Consider the following 20911-nt stretch of genomic DNA (forward strand, 5'->3'; position numbering starts at 1 on the left):
GCAACGCATGGGTTGAGGACACCAGGTAAATCTTAGTTTTTGTCTCTCTTTTTGCATTTTTTTCCTCAGAGCAGATCGTCGCGCAAACAGTGTGCAGCACTATTTTCTGTCTGACGTCCATATTCACGTGATTGGTTCTCTTCTTCGCTGGGTATTGGCGCAATATTTATTTATTTATTGCGTGTTTTTTTCGTGACAAAACGTGGTTTGTAGACAAAATAGAATCGTTGGGTGGCAGTTGTAGTCACCTTGTTATTTATTTGATTATTTTCAGGATTTAGAACGTAACATAGTAGCTACTGAAACAGCTCTCATTGAGTCACAAATGATTTGCTCTCATCATCCGATCGTGGTTGTATCTCTATGCAGTGCGTTGTCAACTCGTGTAGTGAGTTACCTCTTGTTGTGGATCAATCACGTTGTGTTGTGTGGTGTGAACAGTTAACAACTTGAACACTCCAGATTTTACTGAGAGCAAGTCATGTAGTGTAAACCGCACAGTTCAGCCCGACGTTTTAAAATCATGTAGTGTGAACAAGGCTTTAGCTGGGATAACACAAACATATATGTAGCTTATATATAGTTTGTTGGTTGAACAATTTAATTTGAAGTTGTCACAACCAGTGGTGGAATTTAACGAAGTACAAATACATTCGTTACTTTACTTAAGTAAATTTTTTTTACGTATCTGTACTTTACTTAAGTAGAATGAATAAGTGCATACTTTTTACTTTTACTTTGTTATATTTTGCAGCAATTATTATACTTTCTACACCACTACATTTTTACGTTCGGTTACATTTTCATTAAATTTTCTGATCAGTTTTTCCCCTGTCAAAACGTAATCCTGACCGTCTGTTCGTTGCACGTTTGTCTCACCAGTGACGTTTGGTTGCCATAGATCATATATCAATCCGATCACACTAAATGCGTCTCTATAGCACGCAGTGTTTATCATGCAATTTATACGCGAAAATTTGTTTTTATATGCATAGGAAACATAGGTAGGTTTAGTAGTGGTTTGGGGTGTGTGTGTAATATACGTTTGGTTAGGATTATGGCAAGCCAAGAGGTTCAGAATTACGCCATCAATGAATCACATTTACTGCCAAGCGCGTCAAATACGGTGTTTTAACACACACACACACACACACACACACACACACACACACACACATATATATATATATATATATATATAGTAAGGATGTATAAGCTTGATGTGTATATTGCCTAATTGCAAGCTTGTTCAGAAATGGTGACAACATTTTTTTTTCCATCATTATTGAACATCATTTTAGGAGACTTGCATGGGTTGAATGATTTAGAATTAAATGTTTTATTAATCATTAGAATATAGATTGTTATGCAAGTACTTTTACTTTTAATACTTAAAGTACATTTAAAATCATGTACTTAAGTATGGTTGTCATTGTGGTATTTCTACTTTTACTTAAGTAAATATTTCTACTGAGATTCAGTACTTCCTCCACCACTGGTCATAACTCAAATAATGTATTCAAACAATTTTTTTTTTTTTGAGACAACTCATCATTTTTAGAGGGTACAACAACTTGAACTAAAATTAAAATCAAAACCCAACTCAAAATACAATAGTATTTAACCCTTGTGCATCAATTAAAAAAAGTTACACATAGGTAAAAAGAGGACAAAAATGTCCATGTCAAAAAACTGTCATAAAAATGCGACGCTTTGGAGCACAGACTTAAGTTTGGTATCATTTTAAAGAAGACCCTTTGCAGATTATTGCTGAAGTAAAATAATAATAATAAGTAAATCCCAAAAAAAGTCATATAGGTATAAGTTTATGAAAATTATTTATAAAATAATATTTTATATAAAATATATATTTTTTAAATCAGGTTGAACTCAAAACTACAATAAAATCAAAGCCATAAATCTAAAAAGGTTGTGTTCCAAATTTGAGGATGATATCTCAAAAAATGAGCTTTCGGTAACAGTTTGTTTGGGCGTAGTAACATATTTTCCCCATTGGGTCCCAGCAAAACCCCACTGGAGCTCACAGTGATTGGATTTGAATTTGCAGTTTTTCTCTCTCATGCGCACACACACACATATTTTTTTATAACACACATACTAACCACACTCTGACATCCATACCAACACACCCACACAAATATCGTTGCATAATTTATCCAGTTGGCTCTATAGTATGCCGAACCAGAAAACAGGAATAAAGCGATATTTGTTTTATAGGCCAAACTTAAAAAAAACGACACCATCTGATAAAAAATAGTAAAAAATAAAATTTTGAAGCCTTGCCATCAGAATGAAAGCCTCTTAACAAAGATTGCATAATTTTATAGTTAACTGAACCGGGGATTAAAAATGGCAGTTTTAATGGGTTTCAATGGGGACATTTTTGTCCAAAAGGGGCTGAGAGGGAGTATTTTTTGTACCTAATGCAAAAAATATTTTTTTAAGAAAATGACGGTGAAATGGTAAAATTCCAATAAAAATACATACCTGTGCCAAGTTTTTTGCAGTTAGCTTTAACACAGACAAAGTGATCAAAAAAACAAAACTGAAAAGGACAAAAATGTCCACAAGGATGCACAAGGGTTAAATAATACTAAAATAACACTGGTTCCCACTGGTTCACAGCCCTAAGTGTGTAAAGAGACGAGAGGAGATCAGTGGTGACGTTACCTTGCGGGGCAGGGCTGTGTGTTACAGGACACCACACCGGTGGATGGCCGAGTTCGAGAGTTACAGTAAGACGTGTTCACCTGAACTCTCAGATCCTTGTAGCAGGCTGATTTAGTGACCATCTGACCTGAGGAATGAACACCAACAACAAAGTACAAAGTCAATTCATCACGTAAATGTAGTTTTTTTCAAATGTATTTTAACAACAAACAAGACATACATATATACATACAGTACACTACATCTGGGGACATCAAAGACTTATACATACTGTATTTACATATATATACATATATATACCACAACATGAATCCACAGCAGATATGAACATGCGCTCATAAAACCGTGTCCTCTGACATCATTCATGAACTCAAGGAAAGTTTAAGGTATTTGTGCTGAAGGCACAGCTTTCCGGAGGTCATCCAGAGGGAGTTTGACCTCTGGGTTAAAGGATGTCATTAAGCAGTTATTGCCTTCACCTCAGGCTCTCTACACACCATCCCAGGCTAATGTCAGGTCTGGTGTGGAAGAGCAGGCCCGTATCAGCACTAATAATGGGAACTTCATCAGATGCTTGAGGAAAGACTGAGCAAGTGTTCAATAAAGGAAACTTCACCGAGATCATTTGGACTGATTATGAATGTATTAACGTATGTATTTAATAAAAAGTGCTACAGGTTATAGCACACTGTAATGGTTATGTTCCACTTTATTATCATTGATATGTTTTCCATATTTGCCTGTGCTCCGTGTTCCTAGTTAGTTTCCTTGGGTTTTTAATTACCCCCAAACCTGTTCCTAGTTCTGTTTATTATATCTCGCTGTGTATTAAACCCTGAGTTCTGGCTGTGTTCATTGTTCCGTGCTGTCTTTAGTGATGTCATGTTTTCTATTACTCAGTGTGATTTCCTGAGTGTTCCAGTTTTATTAAAGATTTATTAAAGACTGATTTTGTTTTATTCCTCGTTTTCTTGCAATCATTACAACCACCTACTGTGACACATATCTTAATTATGGAAATTATATATTTTTGAAGAACATACAGTACTCTGTTTCTGAGTCTGTATTAATATGTAAAACAATCTCTTGATTTGACATTATTATAAAGTGCACTTTTTAAAAGTGTACTTCAGTGTGGAAACATGAAAGTCCCTTTTAAATACATGTAAGTTGCATTTTATTTCATTATATTATCATTATATTAAGATTATCATAATTTTATCTGATTAAAAAAAATACTTTTAAGATTTGAATTACACGAGTGCACATTAAACACAATGAAGTGTACTTCTTACAGGCTGGATTATATTCATGTTCTGTTTCATGATAAAATATCATTGCTTTTGTGAACTGAATCAATGGATTCCACTGTAAAAAAATGTTGTTATCACAACATTTTTTTTTTTGTCAAATCAACTTAAACAATTTATTTAGTTCAGAAAAAATATTATTATTATGAGTTTCTAAAGATTAAATCAATCTCCTTCATTGTATTAACTCAATTTTTCGAGTTTAATCAACTTAAAATTTTAAGGCAACCAGGTTACTTACTTTTTTAAGTTAAACCAACAATATTTTATATCATAAACTTGTATGAATGTGCCAAGTAGAACTAGGACGGATATAAATTTTCAGTGAATAATGATTTAAAATAGTAGAGCAGATGTTTGCAACGCCCAGGTCATGGGATTGATTTTCAGGGAATGCATGAACCTACAAAATGCATTACCTTGAATACAATGCAAGTTAAATGTATCTGCAAAAATGCACAAATGTAAATCCTCATGTTTCAATAAATATAAAGATTCAAATCAGATTTGTTTTCGGTGCATATTCATTTTATAATGAACGTGTAAATTTAATCAACACACATGAATGATGTTTGGTTTGTCGCAATAACCAAGGCACCATCATGAGCTTGAGCTGGACCAGAATTACAGACTCACAGAAGCTCTAAAAGATTGGTGTGTTTTAAATGTTTCACAGACTAACATGTGACTTTAGTATAAGGTCTGACCTAAACATCAGGCCATTAGTATCTACTAGGATCATCAGACTGATGCAGTACCTCCTGCACAGGTGGCAGAGCACTGCGTGCGAATGATGGCCCACGTGTAGTTGTGTTTCGGCTGGCTCCGTCTCTCTGTATGGTCTTTGGTCAGTGTGTACTCCCACTGAATGCCTGGGTTCCAGCCCTGCAAGAGAACCTGTGCAAGGAAAACCAAAAAAAAAAAAAAAGGCCTAATGAACTCCATTGGAAATCACACAAAAAATCATTGTACACTGACTCCTTTGTGTACAACAAAAAGCCTCCCACATGCTGCATGGTTTAGGAGTCAATTACGTATAAAAGTCCACAAAATAAAAAAAGGAAATACATTTAAAAATGTAAGTAAAAAAAAAAAACATAAGCTTGGAAATGTACTGTTATATGTTGATAGTTCATGTTGATTTTATGGTTTTGAGAGAAAAAAAGAAAAAATTTAGTTAAAGTGTAACTTCGCCGATTTTAAACCCGCTTTGCATTTTTAGAATGTCGGTAGTATACAGTACGTAAATGAACAACGTTTACTCGTTCCCAGTGTTACCTGAGAAATTCCTCTTTATTTTTCAGAAAATCTTTTGACAGTTCCAGGGGCCTCATTTATAAAACTTTGCGTAGGATTTGCGTCAGAAGTGGCGTACGGATGAAACATAGGACGTGCGTACGCACAGAAATATTCGGATTTATAAAACCGTGCGCACGCACATCCTACGCATTTTTCCCTTAATAAATCACATTCAGTTCTAAATGTAGCGCAGCTTTTGCGGCTTCATTCCACGGCCATAGTTGCCCATAAATAGTCCGTGAAACGCCCAAAAGTTAATATTCATGAATTGCGAAATCATGTTAAACACAGAGAGGAAATAAAAAAAAAAAAATGCCACTTCACTCAATGTGAAGTAGAAGTTATCGTTGGCAAGGTGGAAAAGAGGAGAAAAATGTTATTTGGAGGGCACAGTGTGGGCATTACTAATGCCAAAAAGGCACTTGAGTGGCAAAAGGTTGCAGACGCCGTAAATGCTGTAGCCTCACAACCTCGGACTGTGGCCGAAATAAAAAAGAAATGGTCGGACACCAAAGTCGAGGCAAAAAAGCGTCTAGTCATTAATTCAAGAGGTGGCCAAGGAGTTGGGCGAAATCAAGACTGTCCTAACTGAAATAAACTGCATAATAAACTGCATAATTCTTGAATAAATAATATATTTTTCCACACCTTTTGTTGTGAAGATGATGCGTTCACTCCGAATCGTTCCATTTAATCGCCACATCTTCTAAGAGCTCAAGATCAGCCATTGCGCGTCATTATACGCATTGTGATGGGGCATTTTATTTACATCCATTTAATTCTGCATCTGACAAGCTACGGATGTCGGTTATAATCTACTTGGAAATGGGAAATAGTTCAACGCAAATGTAATTTCTTGCAGCTTTCTGAATGGTTGAGACACGTCATACGTTACTGTATCAAAAATAAAACAAACTAAATGCATATACCAATACATTTTTACTATGAAAACAACTTTTCCCAGTGGACAAATAATATTTATCGATCTATCTATATATCTCCCTAATTATCTATCTATCTGACTGACTATCTAATTGCTATATCTGCTCCGTTAGATGGACATATTGGCGAGAATATTAGTTTTGTACATTATTTCGTTCTGTCCAATATTATAGCAGAAAATATTTCACTTTCTTTTTGGAAATATGTGTTAATTTGCATTTCTGTTACAGATCGATCAAACGGGTGTTCGTGTAGGCTGTTAATTGTAAGCTGTTAAGACTTGCTTTGTGAAGTATTCGTGTTATTTATGAGAGGCAGTATTGCAATTTATTTTACACAACCGTCTACAGTTTCACACACTTTCACGTGTTTTTTCCAACTGCCGACAGTGTCGCCATTTCTCATTTCACCCATTTTTGTGCGTACGCCTGGGTCAGAGCTTGCGCGAAGGACCGCACATTTTACCGTCAAGTTTGTTTTTTATAAATACCAACTATTGCGTAGAGAGCGGCGTACGCCTTCTTTTGTGCGTACGCAACGTTTATAAATGAGGCCCCAGGTCTTTTATGAAAACTACAGATTGAACTTCCACATATTTGTATCCTCATCCATGGACAGTCAGATTAGTCATTAACAGAACAGTTTATCACTTTAGCCACTGCCTACAATGCACTGGACCCTTCAAGGAAACCGAAAGTAACTCCTGCAAAATATCTACTCTTGAATTCACAGGAGCAATACAAGTTGACACCATCATGACTATAAGTTTGCTAAGAAGTATTTCCTACTAAAGCAAGGCGGTATTTGTACTCTGTTAAGGCTGGCCCACACTAAAAGATTTATAAAATCATAATGGGTGTTGAATTTTTTTTTTTTTTTTTACCTATTTGACAAATTTATTTGTTTTCTCTAGTCAGGACACCGATTAAAAAAAACAACAACACCGTTCTGCTGTATAAGTTTTATTGAAAGCCCATTTTGATGAAGTACCCATTTAAGTTAGAATTTAGTAATTCTAACAATGTCATGTGGTACATCAAGACTAAACATAAATCTATGTTAGATATTTCAGTGCAGATGAGATACACGCTTTACACTATAACACAGACTTTGGCAATCAGCAATATGACACACTACTAGACCAGCATTCTCATATGATTTGAGACGGTGAGTGAGTTATTACAGAGTAAAATAATACTGAACTCATAAAGAAAACGTGTTGTTATTGTAAAGAATGTAATTGGCCAGTTTCACAATAATGAAAGATAAAAAAGTACTACTACCTCAACCACTAGCGTCTCATTAGTGGGTCCGGTGGAGGTGAGGCTCTCTGGACGATTGTAGGGTCTCTTGTAGTCAAACACAGCCCCAGCAATGGAGTGTTGTCCCGGCCAGTCCACTGTCCAGCGTCCATTCAGGTAATACTTCCTCTGCAGGTTCCTCAGGGCCAGATAAGAGCTGGAGGAGTTGAGCTCCGTCACACGGATACTGCGCGCTCCAGCCGGTATGGTCACCACACGGGAGTACTCTACACAAGGCAGAAATCATAATATCAAGAAATAAATAAATGAATTTAATGTTTTACTTATTGACATATTTTGAATATTGTGACATACATGCTATTATTTCACAATGAATATTCAAAATATTGTGAAAATAACAAGAAACTAAATTTAAATTTAAATACATATTTTATATTTTAAATATGTTTTTGGAAATAAATAGTAAATAATTTTTGTTCGGTTAATAGGGATAAAGTAAGTAATTATAGCCATTCAACATTACAGTATAACTAAAATCCAGGCCTAAACTGTAAATGATCAGATATTTAAAATACATTCACATAGCTACATCAGGAAGGGAGAAAGAAAAGCTAATTGCGTTATTGTTTTAATGGGTACATATTATGCCCTTTTTCAAAGTCTTGATTTTATTTTTGTAGTCTAATAGAATAGATTATCATGCTTGAATGTTCAAAATCACCTTGTTTTTTTCACATATTTTATATTGTTGCAGCACCTCTCACAAAGTCCACTCCAGCGGGAGATATTGTCAATATCAGTGTCACTATTTCTAAACTCCCTGAAACGCCTCCATTAGTCTTGAGTGTTTTTCCGGGAACGAACACATCACAACATTCCTCATTTAAATGCGTTACACAGCAATTATTAATCACATAAATTGACGTTATTTTTCCCAGCCCAAGTTAGAATGCTGTTCATAAAGAAATATATTGTACATACGTTCTGAGAATTAAGACACGTACGGCTCATATAATGTTGTTTGGTGTATTGTCCTTTGTAGATCTTGCAGGTTGAGTTGTTGCCCTTACAGATGCCACACAAATCCGGCACGGCATTGGATCCCAGTACCCTGTCACAGCCCACTCTCTAGAAAACACAAATCATGACCTCTCAGCAAGAACAGAAAATGAAATACAGCACTTAAGTTACAACATTTTAGTGTAACCAGGTGAAAAGTCACGGGCAAGGAGGAAGTGCCTCCATGACAAAGTGATTGGCTGTTTACGCTGTATGATAATTTCCACAAATAGTCCAAAAATCATCCTGGGGTGCATTTCCCAAAAGCAACAAGTTATAGTGGAAAGTTCTGTTGTTGCCAACATAGTTCAACAATATGATGTTTTATTAACAAAATTTGGGAGGAGCGCTCTCAGATAATTAACACGGGAGGAGCACATTCAACTAATCAACTCAATTAACGATATAATAGGTATATATATACAACAGACGTACATCTGTTCCATGACAGTTTTCAACATCCCTCCACCACCCCATCTCCACACTTTCGGGTTCGGGCCAAACTCCTAGCTCAGAGCCCTCCTCTCAGACAGCACGCCAAATATGCATAACCTTTTCTCTATTTAGTTATAAGTAAATGTAAACTGATGAATCTGTGTTTCCCAAAACGTCTCAGTTGCATATGTAACCCTAGTTGCCTGAAGAGGGAACTGGAGACGTTGCGCTGAAAATCTGTGGGAACGCCTCTGTGTGATTGCGTCATAAAGCACGTATGAAACCAGTCCGATGGCGTGACGGAATGTCATGTGACGTCATCGACCAAGACACTATAAAGCACACCTGAACCAAACATCAATGAGCACATCTAGACGAAAGCACCTGCGCACCTGGATTGGTGCAGCCACACTCCTAGAGGAGTGGGCCCGTACAGCCATACTCCTAGAGGAGTGGGCCCGTACAGCCATAGGTGAAGGCTGACTGGCCGACTCATAAGCAAGTAAGATGGCCTCGACCACCCACTTGCTCATTCTCTGCTTAGATGCCAGGCACCCCTTTATGGGTAACCCAAAGCAAATGAACAGTGTTTAGACTTTCTCCACAGTTGTGGCCTAACTGGGCAGAGCTGATATAGTTTCTCTCTAGGTCTGACGTCCAGAGTAGTTGCCTCCAGTACTCTAGGTCTTACAGTAATAGTAGGAACCTTAGGAACGTAACCTGGTCTTAGGGTGAAGAAAACCCTTTACCATAACAGGAACAAATTCCATGCACAAGGGAGATACCGAAAGTGTTTGAATGTCTCCAATTCTCTTGAGAGACGAAATAGTGAGGAGAAAGACAATCTTTAGAGAGATATTTTCAGAAACTTCCTCAATGGGCTGGAATGGAGCTCGGGAGAGATTTTCTAGTACAACAGCCAAGTCCCATGTCGGCACCCTCGTGCGGACTGCTGGCCTCAGCCTCAAAGTGCCACAAAGGAAACAAGTATTAGTGGGTGTCACCACATAGATACTCCACTCAAAGGGGAGTGGTAAGCAGCTAGTACCGCCACGTACACCTTCAGTGTGAAGGGGGATAACCCTGTGGAGAAGCTCGCCGGCAGGAACTCCAGCACTGCACCGACTGGGCAGTTAACCAGGTCCAACTGGTGCTCTCCACACCAGGAAGTGAAAAGTCTCCACTTCAAGGCATACAGTTTCCTTGTGGATGGAGCTCTGGAGTGTAGAAATGGTCTCAATAACCTCAGTTGAGAGACCAGAACTTATGAGCTGGGCCCCCTCAGAGGCCAAGCCCACAGTTTTCAAAGTTCTGGGCGGGGGTGAAGGATCGACCCACTCGCCTGAGAGAGTAGGTCCCTCCTGATCGGAATCGCCGTCAAGGAGAGACACCAGGTCCACCAACCATACTCGGGCTGGCCAGAACGGTCAGTAGACTGACCCCATCCTGGCGAACACTTTCCAGAACTCTTGGGAGCAGAACAATAGGGGGAAATAGAGACAACTAAAGAGGTGCTGAATGGCTGAGTGAGAACTACAGTGGACAATGTGTCGTCTCTTGGGATGCGAACAGGTAGGTCCACCAACCATACTCGGGCCTGCCAGAACATGGCTATTAGCAGTAGACTGACCCCATCCAGGCGAACCCTTCCCAGAACTCCTGGGAACAGAACAATAGGGGGAAATAGAGCCAACTAAAGAGGTGCTGAATGGCTGAGTGAGAACCACAGTGGACAATTTGTCGTCTCTTGGAATGCGAACAGGTAGGGCTCGGCTCGACCAAAGTTCTCCCTAAGGAGCTCCAACACCTTGGGGTGGTGTCTCCACTCCCCGGGCCTCGGCCCCTGACTCGACAGGATGTCTTGCCTCTTGTCTGCCCCCTGATTTAAGTACCAAGGGATATCACGCTCAACAAAAGTAGCTTCCCCTGTGCCCACAGGAGGATCTGGTGATCAAAGACCCCTCTGATGGTTTATATAGGAGACTTATAAAAGGAGATTTATATATAAGACTATGACTATATGTGTTGTCAGACCGAACAAGCACATGATGGCTCCTCAGGTCTGGGAGGAATTGTTCCCAGCCTGGAACACCACCAACATTTCTAGACAGTTGATATACCACGAGAGATGATGGTCATGCCGCAGTCCTTGGGCTAAGCGACCACTAATAATCGCCCCCCAACACGTGAGGGAAGCATCCGTCATTAGCAAGAGGCGATGACAAGGAGCTCCCAGCACGGGCACTTGGAGCAGGAACCAAGGTTCTTTCCATATAACTAAGGCACAAAGGCATTGCCGCGTGACCTTGATCATGTAGAGCGGGTTTCCCCACGGGGAGAACCCCTGGGTCCTGAGCCACCACTGCAACAGTCTCATGTACAACAGGCCGCAAAGTATAACATTAGATGCTGCTGCCATCAGACCTAACAGTTTTTGAAACTGCTTTTCAGTGGGGGCTGATGAAAGCAAGAACACAATATTGGTACGCTTCGCTCCCGAAAAGCAAATCTCAGGAACTTCCTGTGTTGTGGAAGGATCGATGTGTGGAAATATGAGTCCTTTGGACCTGATTTGTGACATGACGTGCTTAAGAAAGAGCATCTAGATTTTTTTATTGAGCTTACCTACAGCGCAGATCTAAAATCAGACGAAACCAGCCCATCCTTTCTTGGGACCATGAAGAAAAACACGGACTATCTGGTGGGCGGACGAACCCGTCCATTACACTCACTCCCCTAAAAACCTCTCTCCCATCTGTGTCACGGTACCAAATGTAACTCGACCCTTCTTGACCCGCTCCGAGTGGGATTCAAACCGGGGGATTACAATTACCCCTCCATTTGTCGCATGATGTCATTATCGACGGTCCTTTATTTTTTAACCAATGCGGTTCAAATAACATAGGTGGGATCATGTTACTTCGGCTTCGGACTTTTGGTTAGTTTCTCCAAAGGATGCATTGTACTATGGTCACTCTTAGAAAAAAGGGTTCTATATACAGTATGTAGCATAGGGTTCTTTACTCAACTGCAAAGGACCTTTTATGCAAAAAAAAAATAAAATAAAAAATAAAAAGATAATAATGACAAGAAAGAACCCTTTTGGCACAAAGGTTTTTTATAGGCTATTATTCATTCATATATTACATTATTCTGATTTATTTAGTTTTGGTTCCTTGCCACTGTCGCCTTGCTTTTGGCTTGCTCAGTTGGGGTTATTTAATATTTAACAATATTAATTGAACTGTGTTGTACTACTTTCATGTTATCACTGTGAAGCTGCTTTGATACAATCTGTATTGTGAAAAGCGCTATATAAATATAAATGTGACTTGACTTGACTTATTCTGCAACATTTTGCAGTTGTAATTAAATTATTGTTTATTAAACTGTTGTAGTAACTTAATATCCCATTTTAATCATGCTGATTTTTGAAGGATAAAAACTGAAATGGCACTCTTCATGTGATATTGATTAATTCAATTTTTTAACCCCCATATCTTGAATTTTGTGATCAACCTTTTCTTCTAAGAGTGTAGCTTATCAGCAAGTTTGTTGATCAGGAAACACACCCCTGAATGGGTAAAACTGGTGGAAAAGTGTGGATTTATTATTAAAAAAAAACCCCAACTCACTCAGACATCAGCCCTTTCTGTCATGTCCAAATCAAATCGAACTTATAATAATTACACAGTGGGTGAGAATATACCTGCACTTGTGCCTGCGACCATCAGGTAAATACAGGTTTATCAGACACATGCTCAAATGTAAACATGTTATTTTAAGAAAGAAGAACAAGATACTTCAAACTGCAAAGATAACATAAAGAATCACAAAAGGGTGATGAGTTCATCATGTATGAAAATACACAGAGATCAAATGTTCTCAGCTAAATAGTTCTTTTGTATGTTCATGTGTACAAATATTCTTGCTGTGATGTTTTCAGTGCACACTACTTAGCCATCGACTCGTGTATAATCTAAAACATGAAACGACAAATGACTCATCATCATTGCTTGTTTAAACTAAATCCGCTGAACTCCAATTGTTCTGGTCCACTGCAATGTGTCACTATTTCAAATTACCACAATTGCTCTTTTAATATAATAGGATATCTGAAATGTTGTCAGTGAAATGCAGACACTGAAGTCAAATGTAATGGAACAGAATTGTAGCTGGCTCTCTCGCTGCAAACATCCAAACAAGAAATATGAATCTGATGTGTGTTCATGAGCAGAGACTCCAGAAATACTTTTTTTTTTTTTCAGTTCTCTGAACTATACTGGAATAAAAATGCATTTGGTCGATCTGCCTCAACAGGGATTTCCACAACAGAAGAAAACATAAAAGCAAGCACTGTGAGAATTCACTACAGATGATCCCTCTTAAAAAAAAAAACTCTGGCTCTGATGGTAACGCACAACTGTGTCAGTAGTCCATTACCAGAGAAAACCCCCCAGCTAACGCACAACAGGATACTTTTATTATAGTAGCCATGTGTTACAACTCAGATCAAACCACTGGATAGAGAATAGAACAAGCCTGAGATAAGAATGATTTGCATTCAACACTGCTAAGAGTTACTCTACTATTACAGTACATTACTTAGTAAGTAACTAGATTAAGGCCAGACAGTATCTATAGTTATAAAATCAACAAAGACAATTACGAAAGACCTCAGGTTATACAGTGTCACAAATACTAAATTGTGAATATTGTACATTACCTCACAAATGCCGTCAATGCAGACATCGGTGCTGTCCTGTGTGCAGAGCGTCCCATCCCTGACTTTACTGGAGAGGGCGAAAAAGAAGTCGTAACCTTCAGCGAAGCAGTACAGCTTACACACGTCTTGATCTGGAACAACACACACACACTTGTTTTTATATCTTAACAGAATTTCCATATAAATTTCCATGTTTTTTTTATACTTTACAAACTGTATATTCTAACCCTTACACTAACCCTACCCCTAATACTACCTATCACAGTAAGCATTCTGCATTTTACTTAAAAAAACAACAACAAAAAAACATCACTGTTGATAGTATAGTACAATTTATAAGCCAAAAAACATTTTGTTCCCATAATCTAGGGTTTACCAGTCAACTATTCAATCACACTAGAATTTTAACTCTAAAATCACACATAGTACATTAACCAGCTACAACTGAGTTGGTTTCAAATCCATCTGTGTTCAGTTGTCTGATAGCACAACAAATAGCACTGACTCGGGTGAGTCTCACAACTAATCAATCCCAAGGAACTTAAGTAGATTAAGTTGGAAAACATCTGGAAATGATTGTAGAAAGACTGTCAAAACTCTGAATCTGAATGCTATGAATGCTGTCACAATAATCCAACCCCCCTCCGTTAACTTACTTTAAAATTAGAGGGAAATACCTGGTCAATAAGAAGCCCCATTCCCAGTCTAAACTCTAACATTAATCCTAACCCTCTATCTAAAACCTGAATGGTTGATAAGACATGTGGTTCCAGAACCAATAAAAATGTTTTAAAAAAAAGCAACATTTTCTAAGTCATCATGGATGGAATTAGACGGCAACATCATGCATTGGGGTTGCTTTTCAGGAGGAACTGAAAAGCGTGTTGCCTTTAAGGAAAACATGGATGGAGCCAAAAAAAAAACAAACAAAAAAAACAAACCTTGGTAACACTTTATAATAACTACACGCTAATAATCATTAGTTACGCATGAGTAAACGGTTTATTCATCATTCATAAAGCATTAATAGACATTAATAATCAGTTTATAAATACAGCTATAAATGCTTTCTTCTTGATTTAAAAGCATATCTATAATTTGTTTATAATGACTGAATGACTGACAACTCTTAAATAACTGGTTTGTAAATAATGCTACACTTCATTTAGAAATTATTATTTGATCATTAACAATGTATGAAAATAATATCTTTAAACGCATTATAGATATGCTTAGAAATCAAGAAAAAAAGCATTATTAAACTGCTTATTAATGTCTATTAATGCTTTATAAATTATGAATTAACTGTTTACTCATTCTTAACAAATGCTTAATAGTGTGCAGTTATTATAAAGTGTTACCATGGCGGGAAATACATCTGATTGGTGGCAGAATCTGAACCAACTCTTTCCATCTTAAAGGAGTAGTTCAGTTTTAAAAAACTTTTGCTGATAATTTACTCACCCCCATGTCATCCAAGATGTCCATGTCTTTCTTTTTTCAGTCAAAAAGAAAAAGTTTTTTGATGAAAACATTCCAGCATTTTTCTCCATATAATGCACTTTACTGGAAACCAAACGGTTCAAGGTCCAAAAGACAGTTTCAGTGCAAACTGCAAACTGTTCAAAGGGCTTTAAACGATTCCAGACGAAGAATAAGGGTCTTATCAAGTGAAACGATCGCTCATTTAATAAATAAATAACAAAGTTTAAGTTTTATAAGCTCAAATGCTCACCTTGCTCTGTTCTGTGTGACTCAACTGTTCGAACTCGTTCATAAAAACGAACGAATCTTTTCCCGATTTCGTTCGTTGAATGAACCAAATGACACGAAAAAAGATTCGTTCATTTTGATAAACGAGTTCGAACAGGAGAGTCACGAACGCGCATCACAGAACAGAGCAAGGCGAGCATTTGAGCTTATAAAACTTAAACTTTGTAATTTTTTTTTTTAAATGAGCGATCGTTTCGCTTAATTGTGGTAATTGTCGATGAGACCCTTATTCTTCGTCTGGAATCGTTTAAAGCCCTTTGAACAGTTTGCACTGTCTTTTTGACCTTGGACCGTTTGGTTCCCATTAAAGTGCATTATATGGCGAAAAATCCTGGAACGTTTTCATCAAAAACCTTAATTTCTTTTTGACTGAAGAAAGAAAGACATGGATATCTTGGATGACATGGGGGTGAGTAAATTCTCAGCATTTTTTTTTTTTTAAAAGTGAACTACTCCTTTAAGATACTTTGTGCTAAATAGCATATTTAGAACAGAGATTCCAGTCATATTTGCAAGAAGATGCATGACTGTAATAATTTCTAAAGGACCATATAGACTCATGACTTTGGGAGGTGAAAACGTCTTACACTCCAGAGACATTAATGTTCTTTTTGGTGCGTAAATGTGTAGAATTTATTGTGTGGTCGAAAGAAGACACATTTAGTTACATGTGGGAGGAGTAACAGAAACAAAATGTGAAAGAATATCATTTCAGACAAACAAATGTTTTCATCCAGAATTGTGCCAAATACACCGGTTCATTTCTTTTATACATCGTCTAGTGAATAAAACCTATACCAAAATGTATTTAAAAGGCATTTTATTCATACTAAGTACTACAAATTCATTAACATATTCATTGACATATCGCTTGAGACTTTTAGGTAAATATTATAGTTAAACATCATTTTGAATACTTTTTTATTGTGCACATTCACAGTGCACATTTCTTAATATTAAGCATAAATTGTGTGTAATATCACTACTAATAAGGATAGCAAGTGTGGCGAGCAGGACAAGGCCGAGGAGGAGTGGAAGCATAAAAGGAGGAGCGACGACAGTGAAGAATGAGAGGGGCCAGGCCTGGAATATTTTATTTGATGTTTATATTTTATTTTTATGTGACCACAGTCGTCCGTGAGGGGCTGTTGTCTTTTACTTTCGTTTTGTATTGGTTTTATTTTTGGTATTAAAGTTTGTTGAATGTTCGCCATTTCCCGCCTCCTTCTTCCCACAACATCTAACCTAGTTATATCTCTGTGTAATATCCTTCTTTAAGTGCAAGATATGTAAAGTGTATCTAAAGTATACTTGCAAAAGTTCCTCTTTAACACAATCAAATACACTTAAGTATCTTTAGTTGGCTCTCAGCACTACTTCTGGATATTTTAAGTGCATTAAGTAAAAATTAGCTGTTCCAATTTTTTCAGACTTTAATTATACCAATATAATGTACTAAAAGTACAATTGTAGAGTATTTATATTAAAGGGTTAGTTCACCCAAAAATGAAAATTCTGTCAGTATTTACTCACCCTCATGTTGTTTCAACCCCGTAAGACCTTCGTTCATCTTCGGAACACAAATTAAGATATTTAAGATATTAAGATCGATCCTGCATACAGTTCATAGGCTTCTTGAGGGACTGGCTCTTGCTGTCCTCGAAAAGTCATTAAAGACATCGTTAAAATAGTCCAAGTGACTACAGGGGCTCAATCTTAAGTTTATCAAACGACGAGAACATTTTTGTGTGCAAAAAAACAACAAAAATAACGACTTTATTTCAACTATTCGTTTATTTCTCCCTCTGCGCGAGTCAGGTTACTAGTTTAATAGCGTAAGCTTCTGTTATTGTACGTCACACGCATCACACACACATGACCAGCGTCGGCCAATAGTGAGCCTACGTGTGACGTAGCTGTACGCAATCACACTACGTTAACTGACTTACAGGCTCATGGAGAAGGAAGTGAATAGTTGAAATAAAGTCGTTATTTTTGTTGTTTTTTTGCGCACAAAAGTGTTCTCGTCGTTTGATAAACTTAAGATTGAGCCCCTGTAGTCACTTGGACTATTTTAACGATGTCTTTAATGACTTTTCGAGGACAGCAAGAGCCAGTCCCTCAAGAAGCCTATGGACTGTATGCAGGAGCGATCTTAATATCTTAAATATCTTTATTTGTGTTCCGAAGATGAACGAAGGTCTTACGGGGTTGGAACAACATGAGGGTGAGTAAATACTGACAGAATTTTCATTTTTGGGTGAACTAACCCTTTAAGCACATCAATATGTAAATGTATTTGCAGTATACTTAGCATAACATAAATGTATGTCAAACACATTTTAGAATATTTGTTTTGTACTAGTATCCCCTCAACCAAAAATAAAAAATAGATGTTTAGACCAACCGTCCACACGTGTGTAGGGTTTCCACTTGTAGTACCATCCGCGGAAGGGCTTGCTATTGAACTCGGCACACTGAGCAGCTCTGAAGTCTATGGCGTTTTGAGGACAGTCAGCAGTGTTACACAGTTTATAAGAGCGAGACGAGCCCTCGCAAAACCTGCCGCCATACATTGGCCTGAAAGAGAAGAGAAGACATGGGGGGAAAAAAAACGATAATGAGACAGAACTAGGATGAGACACATCAAGATTTAAAGGAGTAGTTCACTTTTGAAAAAAACTTTTGCTTATAATTTACTCACCCCCATGTCAGCCAAGATGTCCATGTCATTCTTTCTTCAGTCGAAAAGAAATTAAGGTTTTTGATGAAAACATTCCAGCATTTTTCTCCATATAATGGACTTCAGTGGGAACCAAACGGTTCGAGGTCCAAAAGACACTTTCAGTACAAACTGCAAACTGTTCAAAGGGCTTTAAACGATTCCAGACGATGAATAAGGGTCTTATCAAGCGAAACGATCGCTCATTTAATAAATAAATAACAAAGTTTAAGTTTTATAAGCTCAAATGCCCGCTTGCTCTGTTCTGTGAGGCACGTTTGTGATTCTCCTGTTTGATCTGGTTCATCAAAATGAACAAATCCCTTTTCCGAGTCATTTGGTTCATTGAACGAACGAAACGAAAGAATTGACTCGGAAAAAGATTTGTTCATTTTGAGGAACGATTTCGAACAGGAGAGTCACAAACGTGCGTCACAGAACAGAGCAAGGCGAGCATTTGAGCTTATTACACTAAGCTCACTTAGGCATGTTTTCATCAAAAACAATCAAAAATGTATTTTCGACTGAAGAAAGAAAGACATCTTGGATGACTTGGGGGTGAGTAAATTATCAGCAAAAGTTTTTTGAAAAGTGAACTACTCCTTTAAGTGTTGGGCTGTTAGAGCTGAAAGCAACTTCATCACTAATGGTTGCCAAGTGGCTGCAATGTTTGTTGTAGTAATGAGATGCATTGCCAACAAAATTAAGATGTCATTCTACATTGACAAGGAATCAGTTTTCTTGACGCTTAAAATTACATTTCTGTGGAGGGAAGTTTTTGTATATAAAGTGCAGCAGTGCATAAAGCAACATATCACAAACAAGACGAACAATTATCGGTGCAAGAATCAAACCCACTTACAATGCTAGCAATTTTCCATGCAGCAGTGTTTATTATGTTCCTGCTTGTGGGAAATGAAAAATCACGTAGGGCTTAATTCATAAGAGATGGATCCAATGTATCCCACTGTCTCCGATTCTGTTGAAACACTGTTTTTGAGTTTCATGAAATCTAAGGCTCAGGTGAAAGATGAGAGAAATTAAAGCGGACACTTCTGAAGAGTTCTGCGATTGCTATGAGAACAGACTATTATTGAGAGCAAAACTCTACAAAACTTAAATAAATAATTAAATACTAGATACATAAATTAAATTTGCTACATCTAATCAATACCTTTTTTTAAAATCAGCCTAGTACAGCCTAGTAATAGTGTTCAGAAATCTCAAATCTGTATGATTTTTAAATGTTTTCTGAAGAAGTTTTTATACTCACAGAGACTGCAATTATTTGATCAAAAATACAGTAAAAACAGCAATATTGTAAAATATTATTACAATTTAAAGTAGCTGTTTCCCATTTGAATATATTTTAAAATGTTATTTATTCCTGTGATGGCAAAACTGAATTTTCAGCATCATTCTTCCAGTCTTCAGTTTCAAATTTTTTTTGTGAACAGCATTTGTGTTTTTTAACATCATAAATGCCTTTACTGTAAATTTGGATACATTTAATGCAAAAACACATTAATTTATAAAAATAAAAAAAAATAAAAAAAATCTTACTGACCTTATAATTTTTAATAGAAGTGTTGATTTTTTGATTCATTGCAATAAGATACAGTACATCAGACGTACTAGCTATGTTTCCATCGAAAGTTGTGAACCTATTTTAAAATTGGAATTTTTTATTTTTTATTTTTATTGCACTGTGTACAATAGTTTCGTATATAATACATTGCTTAAGTCAACAATGTTTGGGAAAGCAGTCGTGTGACACAGCTAAAAAAAAAGGTAATAACACCGAACCACTTTGATATAAGACTTTGATCAAGCATTTCAGAACAATCAAAACAGGATTTCAAAAAGATCCGTCCACATGGTCAGTTATGCTGTCCCATCGCACAAATTCAAATAATTTGTTATTCGAATCTTGGAATCTTCGTTTTCATAGTAATTTATGCATATGTTTTCTTATCATATAACTAAAAAAACTCAAAAACGGATGATTTCATGCTTATTTTTAGAATTTCTTGGCATTTCCATCAAGCAGATTTTTGTGCGTTATCCCAAAATGTGCATAAAAAAGGGGGAAATAAACAAAGCTACTGTGAATTAATACATTTTGCATTGTTTTGTTTAGTTTAAAATCCTGTTGTGCATGTGTTTCATGCCCAAATTGTTATGAACAAGTCTTTAGTGGAGACCCTCTTACTCCACATTTATTGGCTGATCATTCACATGACTGCAGTTCTGAATTTTACCTGGGGCTGTTGCAGTGTCTTTCTCTGTATGTCACTCCACTCTCACAGGTTCTCGAGCAGCTGGACCACCCAGACCAGGATGACCACTGACCGTTCACTGGCTTGGGACCTTCATCGCCGTGCTTTACACACTGACCACGACGGCACCACTGCAAACAACACACAGAAACACACACATCAGGGGGGGGAGGGGGCACCTCTCAGAAGTGTTGCCGCAAGTCCTTGTGGCGAACACTGCAGCGTGAATTCGCTGAAAACCGATGTGTCCCAAAGCGCACCTGAACCTGGATGCAACATCGATTTTCTGAGGGCTCCGCGGAGGACCGATTCTCGCATCCCTCCACGGGGAGGACAGCCCTGCTATTTTCGTCTCGTTTTCGATACCCTGAAGCGGAGGACCGGCAGGGAAAAATTTAAACCGATTCTCGAAG

General features: G+C 37.4%; 1 protein-coding gene across 3 annotated transcripts in view; it reads right to left on the reverse strand.

The window, feature by feature from the left end:
• adamts16 (ADAM metallopeptidase with thrombospondin type 1 motif, 16) overlaps positions 1 to 20911 on the reverse strand; it is a 123393-nt gene that overhangs the window by 29760 nt on the left and 72722 nt on the right. For 2 of the 3 annotated variants that reach the window (XM_039655089.2, XM_089117447.1), the window contains 7 exons: positions 20481 to 20629; positions 17905 to 18077; positions 13725 to 13855; positions 8509 to 8632; positions 7523 to 7770; positions 4760 to 4898; positions 2692 to 2818 (listed from right to left, as the gene is read on the reverse strand). In XM_039655089.2, coding sequence (XP_039511023.2) covers positions 2692 to 2818; positions 4760 to 4898; positions 7523 to 7770; positions 8509 to 8632; positions 13725 to 13855; positions 17905 to 18077; positions 20481 to 20629 — 1091 coding nt within the window. The remainder of the gene's footprint in view (positions 1 to 2691; positions 2819 to 4759; positions 4899 to 7522; positions 7771 to 8508; positions 8633 to 13724; positions 13856 to 17904; positions 18078 to 20480; positions 20630 to 20911) is intronic. The other variant, XM_039655098.2, reaches the window with a different exon arrangement.

This window comes from Pimephales promelas, chromosome 12 (genome assembly GCF_988280905.1).
Source record: "Pimephales promelas chromosome 12, fPimPro1.hap1.1, whole genome shotgun sequence".
NCBI lineage: Eukaryota > Metazoa > Chordata > Actinopteri > Cypriniformes > Leuciscidae > Pimephales > Pimephales promelas.